This window comes from Gossypium raimondii, chromosome 8, assembly GCF_025698545.1.
Source record: "Gossypium raimondii isolate GPD5lz chromosome 8, ASM2569854v1, whole genome shotgun sequence".
Lineage (NCBI taxonomy): Eukaryota > Viridiplantae > Streptophyta > Magnoliopsida > Malvales > Malvaceae > Gossypium > Gossypium raimondii.
Window position 1 is genome coordinate 40,337,730 of NC_068572.1, and position 11,998 is coordinate 40,349,727.

Consider the following 11,998-nt stretch of genomic DNA (forward strand, 5'->3'; position numbering starts at 1 on the left):
AATGCAAAAATATTAAAGGGGATTCGCCAAACTAGAGGTATGCATATGCGGAGTACGCCATGGGGCGTGGTTCTCCGAAATAATAAAGGGGATACGCCAAAAAAAATGTAAACTGAAGGAAATAACAATCAAGTCCGACAGAAAAGAAGTGGATCTAATGAAGGATCCTTAGGTGAGGATCCGCAAGGACGGGATAAGTCCATTGACATCCTCGTGGATAACAGTTCGTCAAAGATAGCGAAAAAAATAGACAAAGGAGTTTAGGATAAGGTGGAGATAGATCAGCCCTACTCAGTAATCAATGTCACGAAGAAACACGACTATGTCTCATAACAAGAAAGAGTTGGACGACAGAAAGCTAAAAAGGAAATGGAAAGACAATCACAACTCCAGTAAAGTCCATGATATACCAAGAGGAGGTAGGGAGTTGAATTCTCTTCCTAAAACATGTTTCTTTTTGTGCTATTGCAATTTGGTTAAATTATGTTGTTTCGCATATTCTCACTAAGTTCATCAGAACTTATAGAATTTACTGCCAAATTGCAGGACGAGACAAGACAAGAGTTTGAAAGGAGGGACCAAGCCAGCCATTGCCAGACCAATGTACTACGTGTATATAGAGTGGCATCTATAAAGGCCTTGTTTTGGGGGTTAATGCAACATAATAGTTGTAAGATCATATATAAACAATGACACTGTACACAGAAACTAAAGTCATAGGAAAACATTATGGAAGTTCCTTAGTGTTTGATGTTAGTGGTAGTTAGGCCAATGTGTTAAAGCGGATTTCATATGTAATTAAAGTTATTATGGGTGTAAAGTGGAATCAAACGGGTCCTTGTAGCATTCGATACCCGGATCCAGCGAATAAGTCGAGTATAGGGTGTTACAATTTTTAGGAAATTGATTGATTTTTTTAAGAAATTTGATAGTTTTGGTATTTATATGATTTGTGTAAAATATTTTTCGTTATTTAGTTAATTTTCTTAAAATCATTTTTTAAATTTTTTTCTTAACGAAATAAATACAATATAAATATATTTGTTACAAAATGTTGTAATAGCTTTTTCTTTTAAAAATTGAAATCTATTTTATAATAATTAATATCTTATATAAACTTAATAATAATAAACAACATCTAATTAAAACTTAATTTAAATTAGAGAGGATAGTGACACATTAGAGTTGGAAGAAATAGATGAAGCTAACCATAATTTAAACAAATATTCATATTTGATATTATAAAACTTTACTTTCAAATGTTTATAAACTGTAATATAATTTATAATTAAAATTTTAATATAAATATTTTTCAATAATATATTAAGAATATTAGTTAAATTTTAAAATTTTTATTTAAATTTGTCATTAAAATAAACTTTAATATTAAATGATTTATTAAAATAATTAATTATATTAATCATATTAATAATTTATTATATTATTTAATATGAATGTTTAATAAAATTGAAAATTAAAATATTTGATATTAATATTTTTAAAACTTAAAAATTTTATTGTTAATATAATAATATTTGGCTTGATTAAGTTCATTTTATATAAAATAAAATTATTCTTGAATGTTTTTTTTCGGAAATTAACCTAAGTTTTTAAAAGATAAATCAATAAACGTAAGTCAATTTTCTAAAAAATAACTTTAAAGAAAATATAAAGATCATTTTTCGTGAAACAAATGTCCTTTAAATGTTGTAATCAAATTCTAAAATTTCAATTAAGGAGTAATCTTGTGTTTTTTTTAAAAAAATTGGGGCCAAAGAACGTCCTGTGTATACTTATTAAGAGTTCATATTTTTTACTGGCATTATACTAAATTTTGCTTAAAAATCTATTAACAGAATCCACTGTGATGCCATTTGCAGGAGTTATTTAGAACAACAGGCCAAGAGTCGATAAAGTGGCATTTTATTGAAAAGCAGAGCTGCACAACGTTTTTCTTCCATCTCTTTCATTATTTGCTTTAAAAACAAGTTGTCTTGTCTTAAACCAACCTAAACAGCCATAACAATAGAGACAAAAAAAAAAAAACAATGGCTAATACCTCTAGTTTTCTCCTTGGCGTTTCATTAGTCCTCACAACACTGCTCATCGCCACCTCGTTGACCGTCTACTCGAGCGGCTTGGTTGAGACAGAGGGCAGCGGCTTTCACGACTGGATGGCCGAGTGCATGGCGATGGGTGAGTTGGAGATGGAGTCCGAGATTAGCCGGCGCGTATTGGAAAGCAACACTCGGTACATAAGCTACGGGGCTCTGCAAGGGGACACCGTGCCCTGCTCTCGAAGGGGTGCGTCCTACTATAACTGTCCGCCAGGGGCTGACGCTAACCCTTACGACCGAGGCTGCAGTACCATCAATCGTTGCCGTCATTAGTAATTGTAACATAGAAAATACAGTAATAAAGTGGGATTATTATGAGATTAACCTTTTGTGTTTATTTTACCTCTATATTTTATGCTTCACAATTTATTTTTTTGGCTCGAAAAATCATTAAACAACAGATTCATCTAAACTAGTTCTAACGTATTATGACATGATATGTTCCACTGTCAAAATCCGAAGTTCGACCACAGGTTGCTATTACAAAATCCCGTAGGAACCAGATAATGATCAGTACAAGCACAATGCCATGAACTTTCAATGGGTTTCTCATCAGTTCTGTTCGGTTATGGAAGACATATTATCAGACCCTGTTAAAGTATAACTAAGCTGAAAAGTTAGGCAGCAGAGAGTTAAGCAGTTAGCTTGTACAGTTAGTTTGTTTAGTTGTTAGATTTTCTGTTAACAGTAGTTGAGGATTGATGTATTAGTATAAGTATGTAGTTTTAGCAGAAAATCAAGGTCATGTGAATTCAAAAATTGTTTCTTCAAATTTCAGATTTGTTCTCTTCCTTTTTTACAAAAACCTTCTTTTAGTATTTCTTTCAGACCCTTTCAGTTTTTCTAGAAGATATCCTGGTGAACCCTGTTTCTCGTTAATGTGTGCTTTAAATTTTATCAAGTCTACTTATATTTTTAAATGAAATTAAGTCTAACCATTATCAAAAAAATAAAATAAAAATATAGCATATATTGAACATGAAAACAAGTTAAACCAGGTTCAGAGCTCAAGCCTAACCCATATTTTAAATGGGTTTATATTCCTTATAAAAACTCATTATTCAAACTTACTATTTTTGTCCAAATCTTTTCAAATTTTAGACAAATCACCAAAACTTTGAACAAAAGTTTAAGACATGAAATAACCATTAAAGCTGACAGTTCTTACCTCAAATCAAAATTTTATCCGAATTAATCTGAACCAAAATTCAACTCAACTCAATTGGATCATACAAAAATTAACTCAAAACCAAATTAACACGAAAAATTAACTCAAAACCAAATTAACATGAAGTGAACTGTGTCCCTAATGATCTAAAACCACACCCAATAAATAAACCTCAGAACCCAATTTAAAAACAACTGAAAGCTAAAGATCGAAATCATCTAAACCCAAAACTAATCCACACCGAAATCACCCTAAAACGTTGAAGCAAAATGGACCCAATTCATAGAAACCCAACGTACAACTTGCTAAATTGACAGGTTGATAAGATCCATAGTAACTAGAGACAATGTTGAAATGTATTTCTAGATTGAATGTCAGCTAGGACAAATTAACTTAGAAAATAAAAATCATCTAGCATATTAGATTTGGGGTTGTCCACAGATTAAGGTTCAGGGTTAACAGCATCTCAACCAAGCCCGGTATTGCACGGTAAAAACTTCAAATTCATTAAATTCCCCCTATAAATTGCCAAAACAACCCAGTTCACAGAAGAAAAACTTGGTACATGTAAAAAAACTGGAAAGCAGGGACACATAGTAATGTCCCTGCTCTCTCTTGCACGAAAGTAGTCTCGAAACAAGATATCACCAAATTAGAACGAATTACATTCACAATTAACCGCTAAATACAATCTTTGGCCAAGTTTTATGCAGAGTCATCCTCTTGATTCGCTCCGTCTGACTTTTGCTTTGGTGGGGCTAAAGGGGATGGAGAGCCCTCCATTCCCATCTCTGCTTTTAGGTCATTGATGCTCTGCTCCAGCTCATTTATACGGTCTCCCATTTCATCTAGTGCTTTGAAGTTAAGTAAACGATAGATGTCACACAATTCAGAGTAATACTAAAGTAACTAATTAACTATTTCTATTTCAATTAATGCTATGATACCGCGAAATGTAACAAAGGGTCTAACTTATTTCATACTCAACCGGCAAAACACCATCACGTAAAGCTTAACCTCATAGTCCAAGATTTCCCAACAAGTTGACAAATTTGATACTAAAGTATAGATTACTTTAGACAATTCAACCTATTCATACAACAATACAATGAAAAGGCTAAACGAAGAAATATAAGACAACCTTTTCTACGAAATTATCATCTAAGTAATGAAGCAACTCAATGACACTTCATATATTCAACAATTTCTATCTTACAAAAAGAACATGCTCCAATGAAATTTAAAAATATACGAAAAGGATATTCTTTGTGATGATGGACTCCGACATTGTTTGAAACCTGGATTGCTGCAAATGAAATATTTGTCAATTACTGAGATATATTCAAACAATTATAGAATGGGTCCAGTTATAACTCACCATTTGTTGAAGAAGATTTTGCACCTAAAAAAAAAACAATCAGTCAAAGAAATCGTTAACTAAATCCCTAAAATAAACGACCTCGAGAAGCACAGCAAATAATTTCTATAATTATACTCATTCACTAGGATTGATCGACTTTGCAACCTAAAAGTCGAGACTATACGAAAACTAGCAATGGATATGCCCTCAAGGTACTAGAAAAACATTTTACATTAAAAGCAGGTTATTGTTTCATGCTATAAAACAGGGTTGAGTAAACTCACGAAAACAGACATATCAGCAGTGCTTTGCTTTGAGTCTTCCAAATTATGCCCGTCCTGCGAAAATGTGTACCAGTCAGCCCATACCACACAGCATTAGTATATGTCAAGCTACACAAAGCTAACCCCTAATTTCAGATTTCAAATCAAATCCTCGAAGTTATAACCCTCTAATCCACTTAAACCGAATCATCATTTTTTTTATTTAATATGAATTTTCGAATTGTATGACATTAAATAAAAAGGTTTGGGTCTCAAAACAAGTAAAACCTTTAAAAAAACGTCAAAAAGAGAAACTGCGCAAACATTCATGAATAGGCAGAGAAAATAAAACCCAAACCCCAGCACTGCAAGTAAAACCCCTTCTTTTTCAACACGAAATTTCCAATCATTTACTTTAGAGATGAAGCTGAAAAGCATGGTTTTTTTATATAAAAAAAACATTAAAGGTTGACGAGGTTTTAGAGATAGCGGATCTAAAACCAAGTCGAAAAATAACGCTCATTGCAGGAAATCCTTCATCAATCGTGATGCGATTCCAGATCGGAGATGAAAAGAATTGAAGCAAATGATAGGTAATAAGGTTACCAGTTTCTAAAGTTCAAAAAGAAAGAAGGAAAGCAAAGTTTACCATTGATTGGCAGTGGATCTTGGATTGTTGTTTCCCGCTGGTTCGTTAAACCGTAGCTTCAATTCGAAAACTTGAATTGCGTTGAGATTGAGGGAAAATTTTAGAATTGATCGCTGCTTTTTATAAAGGTGGAGGGTAGTGTTCCTTTTTCATCCGGCCCTACACCATTTATTTACCTATATGCCACTATCTAGCTTTTTTTTTTTAATGGCTATAATGATAGAATTGATTATTTATGTTATTTATCTGGTCTAATCTTTCCACTTTTGAAATTTAGCTTTTACTTTATTTTTAATCTTCTGAATTTAGTCTCAAGTGGCTAATGTTATAAGTGTAGAAGGTTCAATAAGTAAATAGAAATGTTGAATATGGGATTGTAAGATTATTCATCATTAATTTAGAGAAGCATGGTGAAAGTATATACCTTTTTCCTTTTATCTTTTTTTTTACATGATTTTCCTGTGGTTTTATCTTGGCCACATAAGCAAAATGTCAAATAACCAAATAAAAATGCTAAATATGGGGTTGTAAGGATTTCAATTCTAAATATAAGGTTGGAAGGTTCTCCAACATTGTTCTAAAGAAGTAGATTGGAAGTAAATATTTTTTTTTCTTTTGGCTTACACGACGCTTTGTCATGAGGTTAGAATTTTAGTTTGGCAAACCACGTGGCCTTAGGCAATGTTTCTGCTTCAAATCTACCTAAGTCAGCCTAACTTTCAAAAATTAGAATTTACAAAAGAATTTCTCTAAGGCACCGAAATAAACCGCAAGCAAATCTAAAACAAAGGAGCAACGAAAGCACTAGAAAAGCCACAATAAAGCAACGCACATAAGGATAAGAACATGGATTTCCACCTAACTAATATATGAACCTAATTCTTTAGGCATTCACACATACTAATTATCGTTTAACGTTTGATCATCATTCTAGCTTAAGTAGAGATTCGTAGGAAGTTACTTAACTAGAAGATCTTGAGTGTATAACCATCAACTCAATGTCTATCGCATCATGTACACAAATAAGTCATCGTTGGACAATCTCACCGAGTGACATGTGACTAATTGTCCTCTTTAAAAAAACTTCTTATTATATCGCATGATAATATCTACAACGTGATCTGCCACCTATCATATGATTACAAGATAATCTTTCTTTCTTTTAAGAAACCTCCTCAGTGAAATCCACATGACAATCCTACTGCAGGGTAGTTAAATTAGTGTTGGGATTGACTCGATTAAGCAACGAACAAGTAAAAAAATAGCGGAAAAATTGATAAATTGAACACACAAATTTAACGTGGAAAAACCCCTCCAAAGAGGATTAAAAACCACGGCAAAGATAATTTTACTATAATGGAAAAAGAACGAAGAGTACAAAAAGATGGGGATAAAAACTAAACCCCGAAAACAAAGAACCCTCAAAACGTAAATACAAAATTCTCCGAAAGTGTTATGAGTTCTAATATTTTAATGGGTGTATTTCCTAATGTTGTAAAAGAGTTTATTTAAAGGCTAAATTTGTAGGTCAAATAATAATAAAATTATTTAGACAAATCAAAGTTCGACTAAAATAAATAAATAGAGTTTGACTGGAAGATCATCTCTCAAATTTAATTGAAATATGAGGCATACTCAACAAATCTCCACATTGGCTCGTATTTCTACAATGCCATCTTTGTCAAAGCTCGTCATAGGACTATTATAAACTATGTAAGGAATTAACTGAGTCGAATCTGTGCTTAAAAGCTAGAAGACTTCTAGCCTTCGACTTGTGTATTGCCAAATCAAAACTAACCCGTCTAATTTTTACGAACACAGTGCCCTAACTTTTCAAAATCTGTATCCAAAAGAGAACCTTTCATCAACGAAATGATCATACCTTTTTTCCTTCATATGACCAAGTTGTCTTCGCTCCAAATGAGTTGACTTCGACTCCGTAACGGACGAGAGACGTCCGGTTTCACTACTCATTGTAGAACCTTTCAGAATATAAAGATTGACGGTCCTTTTACCTTTTAACAAAACGAGAGCCCCACAAGACACCTTAATATCGCTCAACTCAATGTTGATTATGTTAGAGTATGCCCAAAGATCAATCATGAGATGGTTGTAATAACATATTTGATTTATCATGTTTATTAATATAAGGCGTTACCATTATTATTTCAGTTTCTTTTCTGTGTGTATAAATAAACTGTTTTATAATAATGTCCTGAGAATAATATGATTATTCTCAAAAGGTCCTTAGTCAAGTATTAATGTTGGAAAGGACGACAATAATGCATTGAAACTAACATGTAGTTGATTGATGATAAAGAGTTGTCATTGATATGAAATGTCAAAATCAATGCATGAATATGTTTGTTAGAGAACAACATATTGGACTGACCCGTTATGAGTATGTTTCTTGGATTATTATGTAATTGTCACAACATTACTCATAGTGGTTAATATGTATATGATCCTCAGACTTGAAATCATCATAATCTCAATATCGTGAGTTGTATATTTTGATACAGTCAAATGTACACCGTAACTGGTTGTTCTATAAAGGCTGATGTTGGATATACCACGATCTATGTAGAAAGATATGGTTGATCGAGATAGGATAAGCCCCTCCTACATAATGGGAGTAATATCTTAAGACACTTGATTGAGTGAGACTAGAAATGCATGGCCATGCTCAAATAAGTTGATATGAGATGTCATACTTATTTGTATATCGTAGTCTACTTAAGATATCAAGGAACATGGAATGGACTATGCAAGTGTGACTATTCCATGACTTGTGTCCAATCCAGATATAAAGGACTTAAGGATTATTGCATAAAAGGTTAATCATAAAAGGTTATGTCGAATCATGATTTCTTGTGACTTAGGTAGCAATGATGCATTGCTAGATGCCACTCATTGTTTGTAACATTGGAATCGTTCTAGTATTACTACTAATGTTACAGGAACCTACAGGGTCACACCCTATTGTTGAAATGAACATAATAAAACATAGTTGGTGTTGTTTTTGGTTGTTGCTTGAATTAATTATAGAATTAATTTAATTGGGTAATCAAATATCGAACACATTATGTACAAGGTTGTTGTACGCATAATGAGAACATGAATTTGGATAGTATATAAATTCAAATAAATATATGGTTTACCGAAATTATATTATAATTAATGTAATTATAATTTTCGGTTTAAAAAAATATTATTATATTTATTTAATTTATAGAAACCCTTAAAAAATATATAAGAATCCTGTTTTTCTTTAATTTAGTCTAGCAGCCGTCAAAGAAAAAAAACCCTTTTCAAAACTGTTTTGGGGATTCCTTCTGTTCATAACCAACTGGGTGGATTACGTAGAGGCCGGGGTCAGATAGATTGCGGCTAGGTTCGATAGCAGATCAGACTACTCGTTGTTAAGGCGTCACTGTTTACTCAGAACAAACATTAGGTAATTTTGTAACCTTTTTCACCCCGATTCATTCCTCACACATGGATCCGTGGTTAGGGTCGCCGAATTTTTAATTTTTCTGCTACGCCGTAGGGGTGTCAGCGATCCAACAGATTATGAAACGTTTCGAGTCTAAAATACTCAATGAGATGAGATTTTTTCGTAAATCAGGTACATACCTTACTGGATGAATTGTTTCTCATGCGCACAACTCTACTTTCAACCGAACTGTATGTGGAGAACCATTCTCTTAAGACACATGTGGAAAGAACATCCTGAATCTAGGATCCACCTGGACGTAAGCTTAGAGCTATCGCTCGTTGACACTAACAAGAAATCATCACCATTTTCGTTGGCCAAATTAGCACTTTCTCGTTATTCTCAACAACTTTTTTATTTCACAGTTTATAACAATCTGCTTTGACATGACCTAACTTCTTACAATAGCGGTACCTTTTGTCTCTCTTCATTGATGCTACTAAAACGGAAGCTTGCCTATTTGCCTTACTATCGGAACCAAACTCATTGTCAAGTTTGTTTTTACTTAACAAATGACCCTTCACATCCTCGACTGAGAGTTTGTCTCTTCCATAAATTAGAGTCTCCCTGAAAGTCTTGTATGAAGAGGGTAAAGAGCACAATAATAGCTTAGCATGATCTTCATCGTCAATCTTAACCTCAACATTTTTATATTATTCAGAAGAGTAATAAATTGGCTAATCTAATCTCTAAGAATCTCACATTCGTTCATGCGAAATATAAATATACATTGTTTCAACACTAAAAGATTAGCTAGAGACTAACCTTTTCCATAATGAGGATGAGGTTTTCTCCATCAATACCTCTTGCAATACCCTATTCGCGAGGCACAGCTAGATTATAGACAGGGCCTTTTCATCAAGCTCTTCTCATTCTGCCTGATCGAGATTCTTAGGCTTTTTTCCAGTAACGACCTTTTTTAGGCCGGTCTGAACTAGAATTATCATTATTCGAACTTGTCACATATTGAAACTTGTGACACCTTTGAACTTCTCAATGTCAAACCTTGTTACTGCCATCTCTGAATAGGTTGATCTATAAAAATTGAACTAGCTCTGATACCACTTATTGGGGATCAACCCGATTAAGCAACAAACAAGTAAAAAAATAGCAGAAGAAATTGAGAAATTGAACACACAAATTTAACATGGAAAAACCCCTCCAAAGAGGATAAAAAACTACGGGCTAAGATAATTTTACTATAATGGAAAAAGAACGAAAAGTACAAAAAGATAGAGATAAAAACTAAATCTCGAAACCCAAAAACAAAGAACCCTCAAAACATAAACACAAAATCCTCTAAAAGTGTTATGAGTTCTAATATTTTAATGGTATATTTTCTAATGTTGTAAAAGAGCCTATTTATAGGCTAAATTCATAGGTTAAATAATAATAAAATAATCTAGAACAATTAGAGTTCGACTAAAACAAATAAATAGAGTTTGACTAGAAGATTATCTCTCAAATTTGACTGAAATATGAGGCATACTTAACAATTTTCATGTCATCACAAGAGACTATTGATGGAGGTTGTAAGTCTTGTTTAAGGATCTTCTCCCACTCAATCTTTTAAAATCATGCAAGGTTTTTAATGATCGATTTCAATCATAAATGATTAATAAATGCATGACAAGTACATATGGCATTCTTTTCTCAAACTATATGACATGCTTATCATACATATGTATGAACATACTTTTGCAGTCAATTTAAATATCATGATGTTATCATATAAAAGTGTAAAATTAAATGATTCTGGCCAACCAAAATTTTCATGATTTCATCCTAGAAAAAGTAAAAAATAAAATAAAATTACAATGGTTTCCCCAAAGCATACTTTGAGTTTTCTAGTTGAAAGCCAAATATCCTTATTTCTAGGGCCTTTTCGCAAAACTAGTTGTGGGATTCATTCACTTCGATGCCCAAGACAAAGCATCTCCCCAGTTGGACTTGATAGATGATATATTAGTTGTAACAACTCATTTTTAAATGGTGTTGAAAATAGTGGTTTCGATACCACAATTCCAATCAGTGAGATAGTATTTTATTATTTATAAGGTTATTAAAGTGCTATATTAAAATTTGGTTAGAAAATTTTAACGTTTAGATAATTAAGTAAAAAGGATTAAATTGTAAAAGCTACAAAAGTTAATTGCTAATAGTTAAAAGTGTTAAATGACTATAGAAATTTTAATTGATGGACTTATGTGGTAATTAGACCATATGAACTTTTAGTAGACGGTTGGGACAAGGTGATACATGAAATTAGATTAAGTTTTAAAGGGTAAATTTGTAATTAAATAATTAAGTAAAACTAAAAAAAAAAGAAAACCAACATGTTGTCATCTTCCATAAGCTCTCCACCGATTTTTGAGAAGGGAAAAACACCATTTTCATAGCTTGGAGTTCAGCTAGCTTGTAACCATGCATGTAAGTTGGTTTTGATCCTACTTTTAGTAATTTTATGTTTTTGAGATCGTTGTAGTTTAATCTAGCTAACCCAGGGACCAATTCGTAAAACTGTCAAATGCTTAGAATTTTACCATAGATGAAATTTTGTTGTTCTTGAGTTTTTATGATAGATTATTAAGTTTGATAGTTAAAAATGACTATTTTGTAAAGTGATTTTAGTTAATTTTAAAGTTTAGGGACTAAGTTGTTAAAATTGTAAAATATCATGTAATTCTTGTGATAAAATGATAAAAGTGAACTATTTAGGGACCATGTAGAATTTGACATGAGTGCTTTTGGGCTAATTTGTGATAATTGTGAGAATTTTAATTTTAGGGACTAAATTGTATAAAAGGTAAAAGTTTAGGGTAAATGTGAAAATGTTATTAAGGGGTTGATTTCATAAATTTAAGTCTATTAAGATGTTTAATTTGGTTAATTGAATTAAACTATTATATTTAAATCAAGAAATGGATTAATCTATTGATAAACGG

The 11,998-nt window shown here is 32.2% G+C and overlaps 2 protein-coding genes across 2 annotated transcripts; one reads left to right on the top strand and one right to left on the bottom strand.

Moving 5' to 3' along the window:
• The first annotated feature begins 2,033 nt into the window (after nt 1–2,033).
• On the top strand, nt 2,034–2,441 carry LOC128042859 (protein RALF-like 33). The gene has a single exon (XM_052634130.1). It carries the CDS (start codon nt 2,049–2,051, stop codon nt 2,388–2,390), a length of 342 nt encoding a protein of 113 aa, XP_052490090.1. The 5' UTR covers nt 2,034–2,048; the 3' UTR covers nt 2,391–2,441.
• A 1,326-nt stretch (nt 2,442–3,767) lies between these two features.
• On the bottom strand, nt 3,768–5,704 carry LOC105791438 (heat shock factor-binding protein). The gene is made up of 5 exons (XM_012619503.2): nt 5,558–5,704; nt 4,930–4,983; nt 4,664–4,687; nt 4,549–4,591; nt 3,768–4,136 (listed from the first exon to the last, which is right to left on the bottom strand). The coding sequence occupies exons 1-5, from the start codon at nt 5,558–5,560 to the stop codon at nt 3,991–3,993; spliced, it is 270 nt and encodes an 89-aa protein (XP_012474957.1). The 5' UTR covers nt 5,561–5,704; the 3' UTR covers nt 3,768–3,990.
• Between the last annotated feature and the right edge of the window lie 6,294 nt (nt 5,705–11,998).